General features: G+C 41.7%; 1 protein-coding gene across 1 annotated transcript; it reads left to right on the forward strand.

Moving 5' to 3' along the window:
- Positions 1 to 989: 989 nt before the first annotated feature.
- cpxm2 (carboxypeptidase X (M14 family), member 2) lies at positions 990 to 22,598 on the forward strand. Its single transcript, XM_028430844.1, has 14 exons — positions 990 to 1,616; positions 3,204 to 3,305; positions 7,528 to 7,637; positions 9,852 to 9,991; positions 12,638 to 12,722; positions 13,600 to 13,750; positions 14,217 to 14,305; positions 16,534 to 16,657; positions 16,769 to 16,965; positions 18,273 to 18,452; positions 19,215 to 19,512; positions 19,808 to 19,947; positions 20,783 to 20,882; positions 22,174 to 22,598. Exons 1-14 carry the CDS (start codon positions 1,340 to 1,342, stop codon positions 22,428 to 22,430), a joined length of 2,250 nt encoding a protein of 749 aa, XP_028286645.1. The 5' UTR covers positions 990 to 1,339; the 3' UTR covers positions 22,431 to 22,598.
- Positions 22,599 to 24,585: the final 1,987 nt, after the last annotated feature.

Raw genomic sequence — 24,585 nt, forward strand, 5'->3', positions numbered from 1 at the left:
GTGCCAGCTGAACATGGAGCGTTCCAGCCTCGAGCTGTCCACCCACTCCCGATGCTGTTCTTCTGTGATTAGCCTGCAGCCTCTCCCCCCCTTTTAGCCTCTTTACAGAAGCTCCTCTCAGTCTCAGGTGTAAAACTGATTTCCTGGCTGCATATCCTTTGGACTTACAATGTCCATCTACATCACAGGTTTGATTGAATGCATTTAAATTGGGCAGCATCCAGGCAGGTCACCGCTCTTGTTAAGGGATTATTATCTTAGTTTGTCTTGCCTCAGGTTGATGAAATGTCAAAAGCTGTACTTATTAGTTGTGCGAGTGCTCAGTGGAATCCCCACTCATTATAGCTAAATGTTCTAAGCCTAAGGCGAGACGTTTCTTTTGCTTATAGCACTAACTCCAAATGCTCCTTGAATATCAGAGATAAGACAGCAGGAGCCTTGTGGTGAAACTTAGAGAAAACTCTTTTAGCTGACAAAATGTGGTTTTAATCAGGAATGTGTCTCTTGCTTTAGGCTTTGTCTTCTCCTGAAAGCGAGGCTCCCATCGGCTGCTGGGAGAGAGAAAGAGACGAAAGGCTTTATGAGAAACAGACAGTGCTGATGTGATGAGCAGTGACACACAGGGCAGCGCTCCATCCCTGTGTTGGAACATGCCTGGATGCTCCATAGAGGGTTTGTTTGGTTGAATTTCAGCTGCTGGTTAAAGTGTAAATTGGTGCACACGTCTAGAAGAAGAGCTTAAATTACTCTGAGAGGCTGGCTTTCATTAAACTGCAGAGTGCCACACACCTCTACATGAGTCAGAACACTTGTCTGTTCTCTGATCCATCTTTTAAACAAGTAAGGAATAAAGAAACCTCCCTTCTGTTTCCCCCTGAGACAGAGTGGGAGGTGGTGAAGATGAACACACATCCTGAATGTGTCGAATTATGCTTGTACCTCAGTTTTAATGCAGACCAATAAAATGATTCTGCAATGTGTCAGCAGTCTGGACTGGTTTGAATCTAAGAGGAACAAAAGGGTTTTTTGAGTCACCTGCCAGCATCTAAAGGAGAGAGCAGCACTGTCCGTCTCCCTGCCTCTTCCCTCTCCCGCTCTCTGTGTTTCTCCCTCCCTCACTGCATTTTTCCCAGGCTGAGGCGTCCATGGACCCTCTGGCTCCGCTGCTTTCGTCAGTGACTTGGAGTGCTCTGAGAACTTTGTGAACTCTTCGTGTTGCAGCGGGGAGGGAGAGGAAGACGAAACAGTTGATGGGACGCAGCCCGGCAGCAGCAGCAGCAGCAGGCTCCTCTGGAGACGGCATCAGGCACTCTGAGCTGGAGATAATCCCCCCGGGGTCATGACGAGACAACGCCTCTGCCTCTTAACCACCCTGGCCCTGCTGGGACTGCTTGTGGGGTTTGCAAACCTAAGTAGGGGCTCTGCTGGTGAGGATGAGGATTACTACATGCAGGAGTTGCTGACAAGAGAACAATACAACCAGGTCCAAATGTTGGAAAAGCCTGTGGCCTCAAAACCTGATGGGCACGAACAATCCAGGCAAAACCCTGCCAAGAAAATGCCACAGGGGAAAGCAGGCAAGAAGACAGATAAAACCACAGCTGATGCCAAATCAGGTAAAACACTGTCATCTCTTAGAGGGGCAACTTGAGAAAATGACAATATCAGCCAACCTCTGTTGTAAAAGCTGATCTAGAAACCCCCCCTGAATATGGCTAGAAAACTAAAGCTGAAACTTTAGGCAAAGTGAAGTTCTGAGTCGTCACTAGCTGATAGTGAATGGCTGATAGTTTCCTTAAGATTTAAATTAAGGATGCTGCATCTCAGAAAGCTTTTGTTTAACCACTTTTCCTCACGCATTATTAGAAGAAAACGATGTGCTCATTTCACTCCTCCTAAATTCAATTCACATGTATGGTAATGGATGTGCAAAGAAAAACAAAAACCTCCTCCTTCTCTTCTTCTTGACTCCCCATATAGATCAGAGCCATGTTTCTGTGTGGCTCCTGCAGCACAGCAGGATTAACAGCTTCGTGCTCAGCAGAGGTCAGGGCAGAGCATAATATGCAGGAGCACATGTGAGATCCACGCTTGTTGTGCGGTTTACTCAGCCTGTGTGCAGTGGCAGGTTTGTAGGTATGTTTGAAACTCTGGCATGTGATTGGAAGATGGTAACAGGCGTGTGGGTTTCTGCAGGTCGGTGGCAGGTAATGTAGAGCAGCTGTGTAGCATTGACCTCATGTTTCAGGCATCTGGCTTCACGTGTCTCAGCAGGAATACCTGCTGCAGGTGAGGCAGGAGGAGGATGATAACACTGAAAACAAGTCGCTGTATTCCTTTGATGAGTCTTTTTTTCACCGCATTATAATACCATGAATTAACTAGTATTTTATTGCTAAATTTTCCCTTAGTTAAAGAGTATTTTAGTGTCTTTCAGCTTGTTTTGGTCTTGCAGGTCAGGTTTGTTTCTCTTTCATCATCCTCAAATGCATCTGTTACATTTTCATGTTTTTTCATGTTTTCATGTTTCATCTTTTATTTTAAGTATGGAAAGCATGATGGGTTTGCATGTAAACATAATAATTATTTTCCAATTTCTAAAGAGTTTTAGAAAAGGAAGTAGGAAGCAGATGTTTTTTACTATATGCCGAGTGGCAGTAGTAGTATTTATATGAGATAATGTCTTTTTTGAGTTTCATGCATTATTTGTGGTGTACATTCATCAGGTTTTACGTGAGCACTGCCTGCACCAACCAGCTCTGTGTGTCTGTGCATTCTGAAAAATCCTAAACCACATATGCAGCTCAGAGCAGTGTGGAGGCTTTAACCTGTCCCCAGAAAGAGAGCAGAATAAAGACTTTCAGATGTGAGGGGAGTTGTTGTTGTCATGTGGGGCCTGAAGCTCAACTAAAAACCACACTTCCATCTTCAGAGCCTGGAATGTAACCTCCTGCCCCCATGCTATGCATATGAGTGTTGGCTAAAATGAGCTAATGAATGCATGGAGTACAAGGATGTAAAGGTTTTTTTTAAAATTGTGTGCCCAAAAGTCATCTCTTGGCTCACTCCACAACCCGGAATCCACCCATATGTGCAGCATCTGATCTAATCTCTTTCCTTTTTGTTTTTGTAAACAAGGATTCATCAGTTTTTTATGATTTAGTGCTCAATAGTAAAATAGTAAAATGTTTCCTTTTTTCCAGTAAAAGCCCCCAGCAAAAAAGCAGAGAAGAACAAGAAGAGCCCCCTGAAAAACCCAAACAGCATCTCAGAAGGAGACGGGCTGTACAACTCATTAAAAGAGGGTGAGTGAAAAAAAAAACCCAAAAACATGATGACACTCACTTGTTATGGGAAATTCATGATCTCATAAAAATCCATCTTTCCACTGATGTGCACGGGTCATTTCTCCACTTCCACAGGAGCCGTTATGATGGGAAAAAAGAAACAAACTCTCTCAGAGATGACAAATATTTTGGAAAGGCGAGCAGAGTTTTCAGAAAGCTAAATGTTCCCTGAGAGAAAAGGTCTGGCAGTGTGAGATGATGCTCTCAGAGGCACCGCTTTCCTCTTTGCCTATAAAGCATTGTGTTTGGTTTCCATGGATCACAGAATATTTGTTAAACTGCAGCCAGGATGCCCTGGTAGCTTTTCTGGCATGTCAAATGACCAACTTACCTCACTCGACTGATTAAGTGCAAGCGCTTTGACCTCAGACTTTCCACAGCTCCTATTAGACATATTTACACAGAGTGAGACATTTCAATCATTATGTGAAGCGCTATTTAATACTGCTGGGAAATTAAGTGTGCTGTGAATTGATGTGTTTATGTTGAAGCTATTGTGAGGACGCAGACAGAAAAGCTGCCATTATTAATTTGGCACTGAGGAGCCAGAGCAGAAAGTTGGATATTCTTGCCTGTTGGAAAATGGGAGCACCATGCCGACACGCCTGGCATGGCTCGCGCAGTCAAGATGTTGCTTCCAAAAATCATGTTTTCATGGCTGAAACTCTGACTCGGTTTTCCAAATTTGTTCCAACGTCTCCTGGTAGCAGCTGATTTATCAGCTGACTATTAAAACATATAGAGATCTCCACCTGCTAATTATTCTGGTGTTGTGAGACTGCTGCCACATGTGTATAGCAAAACAACAGGGAATTTACTGTGAATGGGGGATTTTCAAAGTTCCATTCAGCGGATGTTTGAAGAGCTCATTCATTATTCCCATCAGATGTTACAGAAATGTGTTGAAACAAAATGTTTCCGCTCAGATATCACAGTGCATCACATGTGCTCAGTAAAGCTGCTGAGGCTGCGTTTGATAAAATGTTTTTTTCATGTGCAGCTGTCTTGTGATGATTCAGGGCAGAGTCTGTCACCCTGAGTTATTAAATGGGTTTTTACAGTGAGAAATCCTTGTTGAGGAATGAAAAGGCCTAATTTAAAGGGACATGGAAAAAAAAAGATTCTAGAGGAGATCAATGTTGTTTTTGTCAGGCACTGCTACAGCATAGAGGTTATAGACAGAGCAACCTGCCTGCTGGATAAAGTAAGTGACCTCAGCTTGCTGTGGGGACCAGGCCTCCGGACTTCAATATCTCTTTATTGAGGTCAGGGGAGGGGTCATCGTAAGCAGGTGACAAGAGCATGCGGCAACTTCTGGTACTAAGAAATGAATAATTGCCGTTTATTATATTAGAACCTAAAATCGTGCAGCATTATGAGAGTGATCTCTGTGTGGCAGGTGGGTCAGGACTCACCTCTTTGCCTGTATGTGGTTAGGCAGACTGTGACTCTTTAGAAATATGTGAGTGATGTAGTTACATCCTGCCCATTGGCATGAGGTGTGTGCTAATCTAGTTGCTATTCATCTCTCCCATTAATCCTGCTCTCCAATGGCTTGTTGTACAGAACTGGAGCTGTTGATTTGTTCATAGTTTCATTACCTGACTACATTCAAATTACATTGTTAGTTGTATCCAATGATATATTTAGTATCCCACAAATTCTTTGCATTATTTTATAATAAAATGTAAAGTTTAGGGATTGCCACTTCTTCTTAGATAGTTGCTGCAGCGCTCAGTGTTTTATCAAAAACTTTAATAAGAAAGGACCAAAGCCTCTTTGTTTAAAAGCAGGCAACAGAACATAAACATCAGAATATGAATAAATCACACACATAAAGAATTTCAATATTGTACCACCAGATGTGAAATGAGACCTGACTGAGTAATTTTAATTCCAGATCTGCTTCGGGGCCTCAGCAAGAGCATGGCAAGAGGCCTAGATAGCAACACATGAATATTTGACTGTCTATTTTGTCATTTCTACAACACACTATTGTTGAATCCAGATGCTGTGTTGCCGTGTGGGTCCTCCTATGAAGGATTGTATGCAGATGGTGATGATGATTTAAGGCCTCACAACATGGCAGGCACCCATTGTTTTTTTTGTTCTGTTAATGTTGATCCTTAGGGCTGCTAACATGTTGTAACCACTACATTGAAAAACAGTATGAGTCCATAAAGATTATAAATGTAGGGTGAAAACTTCAGCTGCACATGTTTTATTGCTGTATAGAGTTACGTAGCTAACTGGTCTTACCAGGAGCTTCACTTCTGGTTTGTTAATGTTTACGCTTACAGCAGGAATTCATTTGGTTCTCACTCTTTTTGCTTTATGCACCAAACAACAATTCAGGATGGTTTCCTTTAGCTTACTTCACTGCAGTGCTTCCACATAATAACCCAGATCCGCCTCCTTCTTAAAGAAAATTCCACTGTCTTCTTTGTGTCTGGTACACTTCTGTATGTTCATTTGTGAATGCAGCACTGGCTGTATGACAGCGACATGTGCAGCATATGCTCCATGTACAAACAGACCGGTGCCCAATCGGAAATTCTTGCTCTGAAATTCCATCGCTGTGGTCCAGGGAAGTCTGCAAACAGCTTGATGTGACCCAAAGAGCCGTCGGGCAGCAGAGATTTCACACGTCAGCTCTGATTTGCCCGTTCGGCACTCACGGGTCGTCATCCATTGTAACTGCAGACTGAAAGATGAGCCAATCTCACACAGAGAGCTCTGTTTAGTGAATACCATCTCACTTTCTGCAATCACTTAAATACAGGCACTTGTTCAAATGAACTGCAAACTCACTCCAGCAGCAAAAGAAAACATCTTCAATAATGTGCAGCTCTCTCCTTCAAAGACTGCATTTTTCCCAAAATAGGCGTCTGCAGGCCTGCTGCAGCACTGCTGGAGCATTGAGGGGGTTACTGGATAATTCATGTACTCAAGGAGTAAATTACAAGTTAATTACTCATATTGATGACTGCTAATTGCCATCACTAGCTCAGCCAGTTAATATATTATGTGATTATTTAGGTCCCTTGATTCCAGAAAGTATACTTGCACGATAATGCTACGAATATGTGGTAAAAAAATATTTTTAAAATGTAAAATATTTTAAAAAATGATCAGTAAACAGACAATAAACAGTAAAAAAACAGACTTATCATTCACTTGAAAGAGAAAAACTTTCAGGAAGACTTTTAAATGTAAACAAATAGATGTAAAGTATATGGTCCATGTTAAATATTGCATTGCAGAGTTTCTGCATGAGTCCATATGCCCACAGCAGGACATCTAGTTCACACTCAGGAACTTCAGCTATCAGTAGTCTTTACACTTCACTGATGCCATCGTGTTCTGAGCTTGCTATTCACTACTTCAACATCGTGTAGAAAAACAAGTGTATTTTAAAAACATTTCTGACACTGAAATGTCTTCCTATTGATCACATTCAATATCTATTTTAAACCTTGAAAGGAACTTGACAGGTTAACAGTAGCAGCTCCGGCAATTTCCCATTGCCTCCCTTTCATGATAATGATACATCTTCAGTCATTTCAACAATTTAATCATGTATTCAGTCAGATGGCTCCGATAGGTGTACACTGCTAAATTACAAAAAGTTCATAGCGTGCAGCTATTAATCACCCATGAAGCTTGACACAATTTGAAATTCATAGCACCTTAAAACATAAAAGCAGCCATTGCTCTGTTGAAGTAAAGTTTGTTACTCAGGCCTCATCTTTTGTGCATTGATTTTCAGGTGTGCACAGAAATGGATGCACAGAAAGTCTCTTTTCAAGGGTCCTGCAAGCACAAGTGAATTCATTTAGAAATATCAAAAGCAACAAAGCATACCAACATAACACACATTTAATTGTGTATTTCACAGCAATAGAGTGAAAGTGTTAACTGTGTGTTGATTACTTTGGATTTTCTGTACAGAGCGGTTATTATTACGTCTCATTGGTAGCAGAGTGCAGCGCCTGTCTTCTTGCTTCACACATTTGAGCTCACTGTGCAAATTGCTCATTACTGTTGAGTCAAGCTATTAACGAATGCATGCTGGCTGACTAAGGAGCTGCAGCAGGGAAAGCTGCATTCTTCTGTCTCAAGGTAACACATGATACATAACATCACCATCACAGGCCAATTTGTCATTCTCGTTGCCTAGAATGCCCTCCCATGGGACTGGAGACACTCAAGATTGATGATTTCCAGCTTCATGCTTCATCTACGAAACGCTACGGCCTTGGTGCACACAGAGGCCGCCTTAACATTCAGGTAAGGTTGGAATGTGAGGGCAAACCTACCTTAGAAATGTTGGGGCTCACATTCTACCTCAGGCTGTATCACCACACAGCAGCAGTACAAAAGAAATATGACAGGGAGATAGTATCTTTTTAATTTTAGGATCAGTTGAGCCTGGTGGAAAGATGGCAGCTGTGATAACCTCTGTTAAATGTGAACAACGTTTTCATTCCGCTTCAACTGGCCGCATATTTCAATACTCTGAAACAAGCTAACTAAACAGAGAAAGTAATAGTGTTGCTATCAAACCAAAGGCACATCCACAGACTTAATAAAAAGCACTGGCATCTGGGAGAAGAGGTATTTCCTGTTAGTGCGAGCTGTGCTTTGAGGGTATTAGCCTGCATACAGTCTGCAGCGGCAAACCTCATCTTCTGCTCCAACTGCACAATTAATGAAAGAGGCTCTTAATTCACTCAAGAAGGCAAACGGCAAAACAAAGGATTTAGTGTGTGTGTGTATGTGGAGGGATCAGTGATGGTGTCTATTCTGAGGACAATTATCTGTAAATCAGGACAAAGACATGGATAGCAGATGTTGCCTGTTGAATCAGGCCTGTGTCCAGTCAGCTAGTTTGTTTTTCACTATTGTAGCTGCTAAAGTTTGTTTATACTCCAGACACCAACAGCAATGAAATTTAAGTATATCTTGATGTTGGAAGATGCATACTGGCAAGAAAACAAAAACAATAATAGAAAGCCTTGAGACCCGTCCAAAGCTGTATCAGAGGTCTTTATAAAAGGACTCATTGTCTGCACCGATGACGGATCACTTAGTGTTTTGCCAATACTCCATTTAGCATTTAAGTGTGTGGATGCACCATGAACTGGCATTCATTCAAACAGAACATTCTAACATGCAGGTATCTCCAAAGCTTACCTTACAAATTGATTTGTGCTTCACAAAACTGCTTTAAAACAGCTGAAAACTAAAATATCATTTCAAGATGTTCACATTTAATTTTGTATCTTCTTTGTCAGACCACAATCATAAGGAAGTCAGGTTAACCAATCAGCTACTACAATTTGTGAAAATGGTTCTTTTTTTTCTTTCTCAAGAGGGTGTTTCTTCTTTAATTTGTATGCCAAACAAACTAATCTACAAAAGTCTGTGCAATGATCTGATAGATATGCCACGCTAACCAGATCTCAGAAGTTTGTGGCAGAAAATGGGCCATTGTAAGCACCAAGAAGATCATGCTAGGCTAAAAATAAATTCTAGTTAAATGCAGTTAGCTGTTTGGTTAGGAGACTGGTTCAATGGTGTCCTGGTACCACAAAGTGATTATGTGCCATGATCTGGCAAGATCATGCAGTAATCTCAAGAAAACAACAAATTAGAGGCTTCTTTGCTCACCTGTGCTTTGCAATTTAAATTGACTCAGCTCTTACACGCTTCTGAAATATGCAGTGACCATTTCATACAGTAACTATGTGTTACTAAGTTCCCACTATGTGGTACAATTTATGATGGCACCATCTGGCACTAGCTAATCTGCATGCTAACTTCAGTAGATCTGCAAAACGTTATAACTTATTCACCTTCTGTTGATCATTTTTGTTGCTTTCTGAATGTTCTGAATCTTTAATAGCCTTACAAATTGTACCTTTATACATGTGTTTGATGTTAGAATATGCACATTTGTCAAGTTCCTTTCTTCTATGTATAATGCATGATAAGAGGAATGTGCTTGAAAGAGGCAGTGAAATTATGCACTCAGCATGTATAGTACATTATGTCATCATAATGTTTGAGATCGGATGATGAAGATAAACAGCTTGTGGCCTGTCAGCATATGAGTGTGACTGTTCACACATCTTGCTCTGAGCCAAAAGTGTCAGTCGACACACTACAGGCTTTATAGGGCCACGTTTGATGCATCATAATTAGTTTAACGTTTTCAGCTGTCGAACCCAGCAAGTCTCAAGAACATGTGTCCTAATGTTACACTGAAACTGTTGCAAAATAATTCAGAAATGCAGGGATTTGGAAGAAAGCGCTGGCAGTGTTATACAGATGTTGTCATTGTATTAGGAGACAGTTTAGTAATGTAGCCTGTACCTGTGTAAAGTCATTGTTGATATGCCATTCTGATATATGAGATGACACACACACACAAAATCATACGCTGTCTGTGTCAGTCAACATGTACATATGGAATAAACTCCTGCTGTTTCTGGCCCACAGGCTGGCATCTATGAGGATGACCTCTATGATGGAGCCTGGTGTGCCGGGAGAGATGACCCGCTGCAGTGGTTCGAGGTGGATGCCAGGAGGCTGACTAAGTTCACGGGGGTCATCACACAAGGCAGAAACTCCCTCTGGTCGTGAGTATAGGAACCCTGTTGGCACACATGGAGGGATGCAGATGGTTGCACAGCAAGGATGAGGATTTGTGGCGCTATTAATCTGGCACATTTAATATGAATCTCATTTTGTCTTCTTCTCTGTACTTTTTAAAAAAGCGTTTACAATGTTATTTCTCTGTCTTTATGCTAGTGAGTCTGTAAAACTGGTATAGCAGAGGATTAAGATGAATGCTAACGCAATGCTGAAAAAATTAAGCCGACTATAATTCTTCAAATGGCCACTTGAGGCAGTGCAGCGCAGTCACCCTCTCATGGTTTTCATTGGATATTTGGTAAAATACAGTCAGTCTAGTCCAGTGTAGAGAGCTTTGCCATTCATGGAGCTGTGGCACTAACATGGCTAATTCAAACCCAAACACACTAAGCAGCCAGAAATCGAATTTCACATGGCATGAGTTTCAAAATAAGAGAACTGGAAGTAGACAGACAGCCGTAATTGTTCCAGAGCTCTGGGATTTTCCTCTAAACCCATGTGGAAAATTTGACTTCACAGATATAAACAAAACACGCTTTTCAATCTGGTCCACATGGCATCGGACCTTCACTGGTGTTTGCCCTTTTCACATGTCTTTTCTGATCCCCTCACTGTGGGATTAAGGATTTATGAATTTGATTGATTGGAATGCAGCCTCATTCTTTCATATCTCTTAAAAGGTCACTGCATTATAAAAATAGCAGCTGAGAAAATAGATTTTACAGCAGTGAGTGTGAGTTGGTTCATCAGTGCTGGTTGAAGAGGGAGAAAGAGGGATATGATGTAAGTGTTGTTAAAACATACACATTTAAATGTGTGTTTGTTTAGAGATTTGTGACAGTAGAGCAATTTAACAGAAACTATTTTAGCATTAGTGTAAAGCAGTAAAAACAACAGTCAAAGTGGGTTATGAGATAATGTAGCATTGTGCCAACCGTGCATTAACCCACTTTTGTATTGATTCACTTCTGAAAGTGGCTCAGTTTTAAATGTGTGTGAGAGACACACATGCAGAGAAGACAAGCTGTACAGTACATGCTTGATTCCATGAGCCTCTGAAAACTCCCCACTGAGCTACACAAAGATATCTGCGTTTTGTTGTGGATAAAGTCATCACTGGATTCTGCTCTCAATTGGAGGAAACTTTACAAACGTTTGCTGTCACAGAGTAATCTAAGCTTAATGGTGCAATATGTAATGAATATCCTTTAATTCTGCATACCTTAGTTAAATAGTCATAAAAAATAAAGTAATTGCATTGATAAGATTCTGTCAAAAACAAAAAATTCTTTACTCTTCAGTGCAACTAGTAAGCCAGGATCGACTCACTTGTGACCTGCAGTTATTTGTCAAAAATTCGTTTTTTGCAGGATTTCCACACTTGCTGATTACAATAGCGTTAAAACTAAATTGTTATTCAAAATATCTATAGCATAATGAAACATATTTTTCCTCAAGTTTGAAAGCACCTGTGGTCACTTGTAAAGATGTTGTACACACATATTTTAGCTTCTTTCAAACTTTGTAAAATCAATAATGAAATATATATTTAATGATTTAGGTGTCTTGTTAGTGTGATACTGCACAGAACATATATTGACTTCTAAATGGTGTTTCCACACATGTGCAGGACTTGATATTGCAGTGAACAATGAGCCTGGACTAGCTTATGTATGCTCATCTTGCTGTCTTATCTACCTACTCTGACTATGCTCTGTAGTAATATTTGACAACTTTTGGCCTTTGTAGTTCTTAATTGGAAAGGGTGCCACAGACTGGAAGCTGCTGTGTATTTAAAGAGCATTGGGAGCAACTTTATCAAGCTGTGTTTGTAATAACCATCTGAAGGCGCAAGAGACACCGATGCCTAAACCAGAATATCTCCGCAATTAGCTCTGTAGGGCTTGTAACTGTCTGCAGTGCCAGCTCAGGGGTTCCTGTCTATAACAGAACTTTAATTAGCAGGACTGGGAATTCTTAGCAGGCTGGCCCAGCTCAGTACTGATGTCTTTATCCAGGAGCATGGGAGTCTCTGCCAACCCACATACTGTGGGTAAAGCTGTGTCTGGCAGGCTGGGACAGTCATCGGTGAACACTGTTTATAGACAGAGATGAAAAGCATTGTGCTGATTGATGCCTCCCATCTGTATGTTCTACCTAAAGTACTAATAAAAGGGACCCAGCTGGGTCATGTATATGGTTATTCATCTATTAGGAAGCTAGATAGAATCATTCATCATTAAGAGAAAAGAGGACCCCTCTCTAATTACACATTTCTGCGAGTCCACAATATGTGTGTAATTACTCTGACTGCCAATAGGGGGAGACTAAAGTTATGCGCTGTAGCTTTAAACCAACAGCTGTCCTTTTCTACTGTGGGAGAATAATATCTGTATTTGAACAGCAAAGCTGGAATTAATTACCAATTTCTATTAACCTAACCCAGCTGCAATAAGAATCACAACAAACTTCAATTGATTTCATTCTAATATAAATCCCTTGACCTCCTCTCCAGCTGTGCTGTTTTTTAATGGTGTTTCAGCCTCTGAGAATTTGATGATGCTGCTTCACGATCACCTCTGAGCTCCATTTGAATTTTTTTCTTTCTCATCCTTTGGTTTTGTTACCAGGAGTGACTGGGTGACCTCATACAAGGTCATGGTCAGCAACGACAGCCACACATGGATAACACTGAAGAATGGCTCAGAAGACTTGGTGAGTAACAGTAATGGCATTTAAAGCTAGAGGCTCCAGATATAGTCCTTCAGACTCAAGCATTTTTCTCCCTCTTAACTAGCTTCATAAGAAGTTTTGTTTTGTGTATCCGATTTTTTGCATGAGAGCAATTACAGACGGAGATTTAGATGTCTGCTGTTTCCAAGCCTAATGAGCTGAGAAGCAATAGTAAATACTGATGATCCTTACACAGATGGGAACCTCATCCTGGCTCATTGTCGGAGCTGTGTGTGTGTGTGTGTGTGTGTGTGTTTTATACTTGAGCACTTGATTTAATTGAAGAGACAAGAACCAAACAGAGCAATACCTCCACAGCAAACTGAGCAATGATGTGAAAAAGAAAGGTAAAATGTGAAAACTGTAGCTGGAGCCAAAGCTGATTAGGTTGATATTTTTGAAGGGAATCATCTCCTCGTCGCTCCCTGCTGCTGTTCATGTCGCAGCTAATGAAATTTTGTTGTAACTGTGCACTCTCTTGGCTGCTGATGTCACTGATGTGGGAGATAATACCCAGACAGTAATTTAGTCTCAGCTACAAGCTACCTTCTCACCCACTCTCTTCCACCTTTTGTGCCAAATGCCAAACTGCTTTGTTGGTCTTTCAAAATGCCAAAAGGTGCAAAGAAGAACTCCATCCGTGGGTGTTAAAATTTACAATAAGGTCCCGGAGGTAACAAAGTTTAATGACATTGTACAGGATGGATGTGTGTGTTTAGTTTAGGTTTACAGGAACACTTTTTTCTATTTTATTTTTTTTATTCTATTTTTTTTTAAATATTGTCTGAACTTAAATATAATCAGCTGAGGTTTAGTGTATAACATGTTCTGTTTATTCACCCTGTGTTTGCCTCAGTAGATATTCAGTGGCAACAGGGAAAAGGAGATCCCCGTCCGGAATCTCTTCCCAGCGCCTGTGGTTGCTCGATACATTCGAGTCAACCCTCACTCGTGGTTCGGTGGCGGCAGCATCTGCATGAGAGTGGAGATCCTTGGTTGTCCTATGCCAGGTGATGGGTTTGTATGGACAAAGCAGACATGTGAAAAATTTATGACAGATATTATCCATTCATAGAAATATGAGATTTTGGAATATGCTTTTCTGAAAAACATTCCAAAGAAGGTTTGGGTCTGTGGAGATTGTCCACAGAAACTGGGATACTGTTTCTGGAAGGACAGTTATAAATGTGCAACTGTAAAATCCCAGGAGCACAGTTATTAAATAAAATGGTGTGTACTTTGTGTTGTGATAGAAACCTCAAAATCAAACACACAAAAATCTTGGCACCAAGTACCTAAACTGTCTGCATGACTACATGCTGTTAGAATAAAACAGAAAAATATATCTTTTCTTTGGAAGGCTAAGCTGGAGGAAAGTGAGCAGGTGTTCTTAAAACACCTGGCATTGCTTCTCATTCCTTTCCAAGTATCTAATCTACCTTTTTGCATATCAGTAACTCTGGAATCTGGTTCCAGATCCAAACAACTATTATCATAGACGCAATGAAGTCATAACAACAGACGACTTGGACTTCAGACACCACAGCTACAAAGAGATGAGGCAGGTGAGTCACAGTGAACACTCACTTCTTATTCAGCAAAGAGACCAGGGCACAGAGAAATAAAACATTTTGTGTTACTGTGATCCAACACCAGTCAAGTTGTGTCCTTTACAAGAACAAAGTGTGCAACACGTAGCAAATGAAGGGAGCACTGGCAGCCACATGAAAATGCATAAAGCATCTCCAGGGTTGTGCCATTACTTATTCATAAAGTTGTCATGAGCAGGAGCCTGTTTGTACAGGGAAGGAGGACAGCTGTGTTTGTCAGTGTGTACGCTGCGCCTGAGCGATTGCGACGGTACAAGGTGCTGTGAATTGTAATCCTCTGTAATGTAGCAGTCGACTACAGGTGTCCGGATCTGCTCTTTTAGTGTGCCCACAGTGATGTGCTCCAATTAGTGCTTCCAATGTATGCCTCATTGTACAGCTGCAGCTCTTTTTTGATATGGTGCAGTGACAGCCTGAATTGCTTCTGCAGGAATATCAAAGTGAATTAAATGGACTGTTTTCTTTTCTTTACCTGAAGGAGGATAATGTGTGTCATGCAGGGTGACCAGCCTCAATAGACCTCCACAAAGAAAGGACGGTCTATTTTTAAAATCCCCTTTTAAAGCCTTTTCACCCCTGACATTTTGTTTCTATGTGTAGGTACCAGGCACCGTATCCCCCCGGCAGGTTAAAGAAAAGTGGAAATAGTCCATTGTGGCCTCTTAAATAAAGTACATGCCTCATGAGAGGAGTGAAAAAGATTCCCTGAAGGACCTCTTTTTTACATCACAGCTGATTGTAATGCCTTGGGAATACTGCTATTGCTGCCATTATCCATCTTCAGAGAGGAAGATATTAAACTGGTATTATGCTGGCACTGCTTCTCTTTAATTATCTTAAGTATACACTTACACATAGATTAAAACCTAGTCTGGTCCATTCATTTCATTATGACAAAAACGAACACTCCAAAGTGGTATAAGAGCAGCAGGTGGTGTATGTAGAAAGACTCAGACAGAATGTCCTGCATTGATTCAGGTAAATAACACAATCCAGGTATATTTATCAAGGGAACACTGCGCTTTATTAAAGTGTGAGCGCCGGTTGCCCTGCCATCTTGTAATCCTTTTGTTTTTTTCTACAGAAAACTGACATTTGTTTAATGATTTACTCTGTTAGAAAAGTCAGGATCCAACCCAGAGTTAATTAAAGCCCCACTGCTCCTGACTGGTTAATGACTCCTGCAGCAGCAGCTGGAAGCAGAGAGTAAACACTTGTGCTATTATTGCAGTGGTTTTACTTACCAGCTGGTTAGTCACTTCTCTGCTGCACCTCTCCATTGTGCCACCATACGCATAAATGATAATTGTTACTATTTTAATCGGCTCCTGTATGAGCCTGTCATGGTAATTACCTTGACTGCTTCCACACACAAAGGCTTATTAAATCAGTGCTGTGACACTGTGCTAGAGAGAATGATATTTCCAGTAACAGGGAGGTTGTTTTTTCTATTTTGAGGCTACATGTATCCTCCGTCGAAGGTTGTAATAGAAAAATGAATCAGATCTCCTCTTCACAATCTTCTTCACTCTATATGCATATAAACACAAACATCACTTGAGAAGCAGTCATAAGCACATTTGCGTCTCAGTTCCACGTGTCCTTCTTTGATGCTGTTGTATGGATGTTTCAATCTGTGATTGATGTGTGATGTCAATTAAATAGTTAGACTTTTGAAAACATTTCTGTAAATGAAAACAGTAAAGATCTGACAGAACTACCAGAAAGTTACTGTCAAATGAAGACTTTTGGTCTCATTCCAAACATGATCTACATGGTCTAGGTGCTTTCACACCTGGATATAAATTTGACTGCTTGTGACTGTATTATCCATGATCCATGTTTGGAACAGGGACTTGAGCTGATTCAGATCCTCCTAACTGGTGTATATAAACTAGTATACTATAGACTACTGTATGTAAAATCGCCTTTTTGTAAAGAAGTGAGAAATAAATACAGAAATATCTCAAAATAAAGTAAAAATAACTGAATTGATTTAAAAATTGCAAAAAACTTTTTTGTGCTCACATCCGCTACAAGCTGTGGAGCTTTTGGCAGCTTGTCACAGATGGTCCAGCTTTCTAAGCACCTTTTTTGACTTTGCAGGTGATAAATAAGTATTTTCATGGAAATGTGAGTGCTACAGTAGATTGGAAACTAATTATTTACTTCACTCTCCACAGCTTATGAAAGTGGTTAATGAAATGTGCCCCAACATCACGCGGATCTATAACATAGGAAAGAGCCACAGTGGCCTCAAGCTGTATGCCATAGAGATCTCTGACAACCCCGGAGAGCATGAAGTTGGTGAGTGTGTGATGGCTTGAGGTTTTTTTTCTCTATGTGGCTGTAGGTGCACAATTAATCCCCGTCTATCTCCCCCCTCCATCTATCCCTCCATATGAACCTGTTGACCAGGTGAACCGGAGTTTCGTTACACGGCAGGTTCCCATGGCAACGAGGTACTGGGACGGGAGCTGCTGCTCCTGCTGATGCAGTTCATGTGCTTGGAGTATCTATCTGGCAACCAGCGGATACGTCACCTGGTGGAGGAGACCAGGATCCATCTCTTGCCATCTGTCAACCCTGATGGGTACGAGAAAGCCTTTGAAGTGGTAGGTCTGCAAGACAGCCATTAGTGACCTCATATCATGAGCCCAGCCCCTGGTGAAAACAGAGCCCTATCTGCTCAGCAGGTCTTCACTGGATAAAAGTGCATGTGGTGCAGATGCATGTTGGGAAAATTAGTTTTTGTGTGATATATAAATGGACCTGCTGCCTGTCCTGCTGTAAAATAACTCCTGAATTCATGTTAGTGCTTAAATCAGTTTCAGCCTTAGGATGAAACTGATGTAAGCACATGAATTAGTTAAGAAACAGAGGCAGCTAAAGGAAAATGTCATTTGGTGACCTGCTGTGTTGGAGCACTAGTGTAAATGCTCCATTTAACAAAAGCTAATGATGTGCTTAACAATTATTTCTGTCAGCTTGTACTTAAAAGTGCATGTAGTACATGCATAGTTAAAAGAGATGAGCCTAATCTGTGAGGACTACAGATTGATAGAAGATGGGGCATTTTTAGTGTGGGTGATACAGTGACAGTTCTGCTTTATTATTTTTATTTTGGCACATTGTTTTAGAAGTCGCCTCAAAGGACTGTGCACACCAACTTGATTGTAGCCCTAGTTTTTGCAGCGTGTCTGCAGCTTTGGTGCCACAAAAAGCAGACTGAACATGCTGAATCACAGAAGTGAAAACAGGCCAAGATGGCACACACAGACAGCTCTTCTATTCTGAACATTCCAATATGTAAACAACATGGCCGTCTGGAGTGAAGAAACCCATCAATCTGTCAGCGGTGAGCAAAAATGGTGGTAGGCCTGTGCTGCTTTTCTTTTTGTTTGTGTATCCACAGTCCAAGTGGCTCTGGTTTTTCTCTTATATAATGAATACAGACTATTACATCTGGGACCATGCAGAAGTGTCAAAAACTGCAGTTCCCCCCACAGCTTCTGAGGGGTCTGGCTTCATAATTTTGGGCACGACCACTTTGAGTGACAGGAGTTTACTTACATTGTGAGCCTTCTGCTTCTACAGCTGCCCGCCTACAACAGCTCCTCCCTCTTCCTGTTTGCCTGGATTAGGATTGACTGGGAATTTAGGTGGATTGCAATGCTGTCAGCATGGTGACAGTCAGGGCCTTCACCAAAATTATTGGTGATGTCACAGAAACTTCATTCATAGTTATATACAGTATGTGGTTTCCTTTTGTCTAGAAAGAGATATCTTACAAGTGATTGACTATAAAAAAAACATGGAGCAGCTTCAAACACTTAACAGCATGCTATGCAGGATTTCTCCATCTGATAATCACAACTTGAATTCTGAATCCTATTGAGTTTTTTTTTTTTTTTTCTTACAGGGTTCAGAGCTGAGCGGCTGGTCCCGGGGTCGGTGGAGCAACGATGGAATAGACATTCACCACAACTTCCCTGATCTCAACTCCATTCTGTGGGAAGCAGAGGCCAAGAAGTGGATTCCTCGCAAAATGTTCAACCACCATGTGCCCATCCCAGAGTGGTACCAGTCCAAGAACGCCTCGGTGAGTCCTTCTGACACAAATCCCGTTTGTTTTCCTAAAACATGTGAAACAAGCTCTTCCTTTTTAATCCTCAAAGTCAAAACTTTTATTGTTCACAACCATAATAATGCCATTTAGGCTCCAGTGACTTAACCCTCAGGTGACAAATTGTGACACTGTGCTCTCCTCCTGCACCTCCTCCAATATAACAAATAGATTTCACAGTGAAGACTTGAAAAGGGTAAAGCAGTCACGAGGGCACACCAGTGCTGTCTATTTTAGGACAAGCGGATGGATTCGCTTTGTGTGACGAAGAGGTTGTGAGCAAAAATATACCCAGCAATCTATTTAAAGCTCGCCCTCAGCAGTGTTTTGACGTTAGCGAGACCCATGAGTGAGTCACACAGAGCCCCAAGAATAGCTGCTGCAGCTGCAGAGCTGGGATCCCCATCTGTGCTCACAAAGATGTGAAAACTATCCCTGTTCGCCCTGAATGATTGGTGCAACTGTAGTGGGCTGGTTTAATTATAACCAGCCCAAATGGCAGGAGCAGTTTTATCAATTTCCTGATTGTAACATGCAAATACAAGCCACAGGATGCTATAACTGATCTGCTGCCGCCTGATGAACAATTTCTAGTGAAATTTGTTTGGATTGTGTGAACAGCTTCCTCCTGAGGGCACATGCAGGGAAAAATGTTTTCAGCAGTTAATTTAGCAATCATAGTGTTGAGATGATTGCATGAATTACATTATCCTCTCCTCCCCTGTGCTTCTGCCATAGGTTGCCGTGGAGACACGCGCTCTGATAGCATGGATGGAGAAGATGCCCTTCGTGCTTGGTGGTAACCTCCAGGGTGGGGAGCTGGTGGTGACCTTCCCGTACGACAAAACACGCTCCCAAGGGGTGAGCAGGGAGCAGACCCCCACCCCGGATGACCACGTCTTCCGCTGGCTGGCCTTCTCCTACGCCTCCACCCACCGCCTGATGACTGATGCCAACCGACGGGTCTGCCACACAGAAGACTTTGCCAAGGAGGACGGCACCATCAACGGAGCGTCATGGCACACTGCGGCCGGAAGTTAGTGTCCATGTCTTCCCGGGTGTTTTTTTTCCCCTGATCCTAACACTGTGTTATGCAGCTCTTCTCCGCTTTGCTCTGAGCCTTTGAGCTGTAGCTTTGTTTAGCACACGTGAACACATCTGCATATTGAGTGCAGAACCTTTTTGGCTGCTTCAAGGTTTTAGCCTGCAGCACTATGTAGGGATTTAAAGGAAAACAAACAAACAGAGAGTTGTTTCTTTTCTTAATTATCTGACCACTGAGTTGACTAAGTTTCTGACCAGTAGGTTAACCCGTCTCTCTTTTTTTGCAGGCATGAATGATTTCAGCTACTTGCACAACAACTGCTTTGAGCTGTCGATGTATGTGGGTTGTGACAAATTCCCTCATGAGAGCGAACTGCCTGAGGAGTGGGAGAACAATCGCGAGTCTCTTCTTGTCTTTATGGAGCAGGTACAGAGGCAAAGTGGCCCACGCAACTCACACATATACACACAAGAAAGAAAAACACAAAAAATACACCAAACACATGCTCTTTTTAATAATTTAGACCTATTTTAGGAACATGCTCTGTCTGTTGTTTGTTCCTGTTGTTCTTCTCACCACAGTACATACATAAAAATGTTATATGGGCTTGTGGGCGAAAATTTTAGTTGTTGATTAAAGGTACAATTTGTAAAATTCTCTTGAGACAAGCACTGCTGCTACTGTCTTTTCCTGACTTTCCTGAACTACAATGGCATATAGACGCTGCTACATTATTCAACAACCTACTAGCACAACAATCATGGACCAAGAATCCAGCATCAGCTGGTTGTGTGAGGAAGCAGGGCCACAGCAAGAGATCCATGCTAGGCTAAAAACATACCCTAGCCCTCTACTGTCTGGCTGCAAGATTTATCCATTGTTGCATTTCATTTATTACAAGATGTCCATCAACATAATTGACAACAGGTAGAAATGTCCTCCCCCCCAAAATGGTAGACAATACATCCATAATACTTCCCCTAGCTATGACACATGGTTATGTTAATGCTGGATGGCCACATCAGAATATATGAATATATTACCCAATGTCATCCAATCATGGGACTGATACAGCTTCAATGTTGGAATGTTGCCCTGTTAAATTCTCTGTACTGATGTGGGTTTCAGAGGGTTCTGCCCCATGCTGAGACACTGATGCTGGATGAAAAACGGAATGACATGCAATTTTCATTGTATCATGTCATGCAGTAGATGTTGACTCAGGGCAGGATTCACACGTGTAATGTTTTTCATTATTCAGGTGCACCGTGGGATCAAAGGTGTCGTCAAGGACCTGCAAGGTCGCGGAATAGCTAACGCTATCATCTCTGTGGAGGGCATCAGCCACGATGTTCGCACAGGTAAACTGATATTTATACATCAGCTATCAAACAGCAGAGAATAAACTCTTCAGACTTGTGTCCAGGGTGCCAGCAGTTGTCTGTTTTGCAGCATGTGTATATTTTTTCCTTCATGTGAGTAAGCTGAGATTTTGCAATCAAAGCAGAAGAAGCTACCTCAGGGTGCACTGACTCGACTGTCTCTACGCTCCAGCTTACTCCTCAGGAATGAGTCACTCCTGCAGTAAGTTAGTATTCCAGAGTGCGAGGGAATCAAAGGCATAAACCAAAGCAGTTGACGCGTTTTAGCAGAGCCGTGGGCTCAATTCTCAGTTATAACCTGAGCTGTGGTGGCCTCCTGATCTGAATCTCACTATTGATTGAGAGTCCTAAAGGCGAGCTCTGCTGATGCCTTAAAAAAATGCAGCCTTCAAAGCCAGAGTAGTTTAGTACTTAGAGCGTGAAATCAAAAGTCCAAAAGGACATTAGCCATTATTATTCCTGGACCTAAAAATAAGTCACTGCTTCCTCTCAGAAACCTGCAGTCAGGAAAGATTTTAGGCTATTTATTTTATTTTAAAAATTGCACCTTTTCAGCTGCTTTGAATTTATTTTGGAAGTGAACATTTGCAGAGCTGCTTTTCTTTTATCAAGATGATTCAGCTGAGAGTTCCATAATGTGAGCACGAATGTTCCTGTGTAACTGTGTGGTTGGCGCTGTTGATCAGCAGCAGAGACGGGACCTGCTGCCATCATATTTCATTTGTCTCTGTGGTTGTTCAAACGTGTCAGGTGGGTGTTTGGAAGACAGGCTGAAGCAACACTGTCAGTTTTTATGTGAGTGAGTCAAAGGCTGAAAATATACCACAGAGTGTACTCCGGTCACATAAAGGCAGCAGAGAGAGAGAGAGAGAGAAAATCCAGTGTGATAAAGCACTGCTATTTTTAAGAAAATAAACATGAACACATCCTGTCTCTAAAGTGGAACACACACAGGACGATGTATTTCAGGCACCAAATGGATCTGCTTACTAGACTGTTTAAACTTTCTAGGACAGGATTTGCATATTGCTGCTGTGGCAAAAATGTGTTGCCAGGATTACACCAAACACACAGATGCAGACATCACAAGTGCATTGTTGTCCGACAGACTTTCCACTTGGAGAAGCTGTTTCTGATATGAACACTAGACAGGCACCTACACGACTGTATAGTCTATGGTTAACATTCACTGTCTCAGATTTGACTTAGATTTTGTTTGGTGCTGTAAACACCTACTTTTTTTCTGTTGTGTGCTTGTGCTTCTTCCCAGCTGCTGATGGAGATTATTGGCGCTTGCTGAATCCAGGAGAGTACAGGGTGACAGCCAGGGCCGAGGGCTACAGCCTCACCAGCAAGAAGTGCGAGGTAGGATACGAGATGGGTGCCACCAGGTGCGACTTCACCATCGGACGCACCAACCTGTCCCGAATCAAAGAAATTATGGAAAGGTTCAACAAGCAGCCAATCAGATTGCCAGTCAGGCAGCTCCAAGCCCGCAGGTCCAGAGAAAGACGTCTGGGAACATAATAACTGAGCACAGACAGCAAAGACAAACATCTGCTCTGATCAGACTGGGGTGAAGTCCAAGCCCGGGTTTGGTCCTGTGTCAGATTCCTCCAGAATGTTGTCAGTGGAATTAGTGTTTGGAGACTGAAAATGTGGATTAATTTAAAAGTGTGTGTTTTTTTTTTTTATCCCCAGGCATAAGCTCTCTCGGTGCTGTCATCTTTGCTTTATATGATTATTCATTCTGTCAGTTTGTCTTTGTTAACAGCCACCATCATTGTGACATCAACTATGAAAACTGATACCACAAAAGCCAGATTATATTCTCTTTATAGCTTATTTTTTTTATTTTAATCTGTTAAAGCATCAAATCTTTCCACTGTGAGGAACTGCCATGAATGTCATAATGTATATACATGTACTTATTAACTTATGTAACACAGTCATGTAAACCATTACACAAACTTAATGTCCTGACTTAGTGACCTTTTGTGTCATTGATGTTTTTATATTGCTTTTAGTTATTAAATAAAGACATTTGCACAACTTTTTAGCCGATGAATACAAATTAATCAAACTTTGTTTTTATTTTATCAAACACAGTACGTGGCCAGTTGTTTTTGCTAGCCTAGCTAAATATATCAGATTGACAAATATATGTGGCATTGCATAACATTAGATGGAATAATGATCCCCTATAATCCACTGGAACTCTCATTAAAATCACCTGTTAGCTACTAATGTCTAGCACGGCAACAGCTTACATCCAACATACATCCACATACTGAAACCCTTAGGCAGTGTAGACATGTTTTTTGTGTTGTCAAACTTAACATTTCAGCAAGCATGAATTGATATTTGTACAATTAAATCCAACTTTCCCAGTGGAACTCTGAATTTCATTCCCATATCTTCCAGTCGCTCTAATATCTGTGTTTAATTTTAAGCATCATCTCATTTGATTCCTGCAGCAGTGTGATGGTATCTTGGGAGTGTCAGGGTAGAGAGACTCTAATTATCAGAGCTCTGCTGGGGCTTTTTACAGATCACTGGCTTATTCTGACAACAACACCAGCCTTCCTTCTGTCTGGCCAACATGCAATTAGAGGAGGACCTCGACCTCTTATCTTCCAAGGGTTATTGAAAGGAGGCTCACACACCTGTCATCATCTCAGAGCAGTGGAGAGCAGTGAACTGAGACATATGAGAGGTAGTTAATGGTACAAGACTTTGTGCAGCATTGTACTGTAGTCTGCATGTGAAACAGAAGAAGAAATCAAAGTAGGAATGAACAGATTTCCCAGCACAACAAAGTGGTGATCTTCAACCTGTTAGAGAAACCCATGTACCAACTCCCTCCATATGGTCTGCAGGCAATCCCGTGATTAAGGTGGGTGTGAGTGTCAGAGGGACGGGAGGATGAGGGCTGGACAGTGTAGCCGCTGTGGCCTGCAGCAGTGATATCGTGCAGATGTGTGGGAAGACACAGGCACTAGCTGACCTTGCCAGCAGTTAAAAGGCCAGCGCTTCTTCAGAAGTTGGTCCAGCCTTTTGAAGTTCCAGAGCATTGGGCCTGGATATCGCAGGAGCGAGTCGCCATGCAGTGTCGGTAAACCCGCTCTTAACCTTCCCCCCCTCCGCTGCTCCTGAGCCTCAGAGACAGATTAGACTCTCTGCGGTTTTAATGGACATCAAAGATGACGAAAAAATCGGGAAAGAGTTTCTGAATCAATTGTTTCTGTTTAAATGTGTCTAAATAAGCAAAACATAACTTTGATTCAGTTGTAAATTTTAACCTCATGCAGTCATGCAGCATTGTTCTTATTTTCAAACAGCTGGCCATACTTCCCTTTTGAAAAAAGACACATTGCATGCTCAAAATGTGGAGATGTCACTAAGACAACTGTACAGGTTTTCAAACAAATATTATATCTAGATTTGCTAAAGTGTTCTGTATGAAATAAAAAATGTCTAAGATTTCAAGCCAGTCCATCCAATGGATATTCTATTACTTGGAAAAGCCTGGATGGAGATGACAAAAAGTGAGGCCACACACGGTAAGGGTAATTTAATAAACATTTACAAAACCCAGAGCATGCAGCACGTAAGGAGGACACGAACCAGTGGTGTGTGTGAGACTGTGGTGAAGACAGATCTGTGTGGGAGGCTGCCAGGA

This window comes from Parambassis ranga, chromosome 19 (assembly GCF_900634625.1).
Source record: "Parambassis ranga chromosome 19, fParRan2.1, whole genome shotgun sequence".
Taxonomy (NCBI): domain Eukaryota; kingdom Metazoa; phylum Chordata; class Actinopteri; family Ambassidae; genus Parambassis; species Parambassis ranga.

Bases quoted from the DNA above. Each gene is read 5' to 3' on its own strand.
- cpxm2 (XM_028430844.1), top strand. From the start codon at position 1,340: ATGACGAGACAACGCCTCTGCCTCTTAACCACCCTGGCCCTGCTGGGA. The intron at 19,513-19,807 runs GTTAGTGTCCAT...CTTTTTTTGCAG, and splicing joins ATGGCACACTGCGGCCGGAA to GCATGAATGATTTCAGCTAC. The intron at 20,883-22,173 runs GTAAACTGATAT...GCTTCTTCCCAG, and splicing joins CAGCCACGATGTTCGCACAG to CTGCTGATGGAGATTATTGG.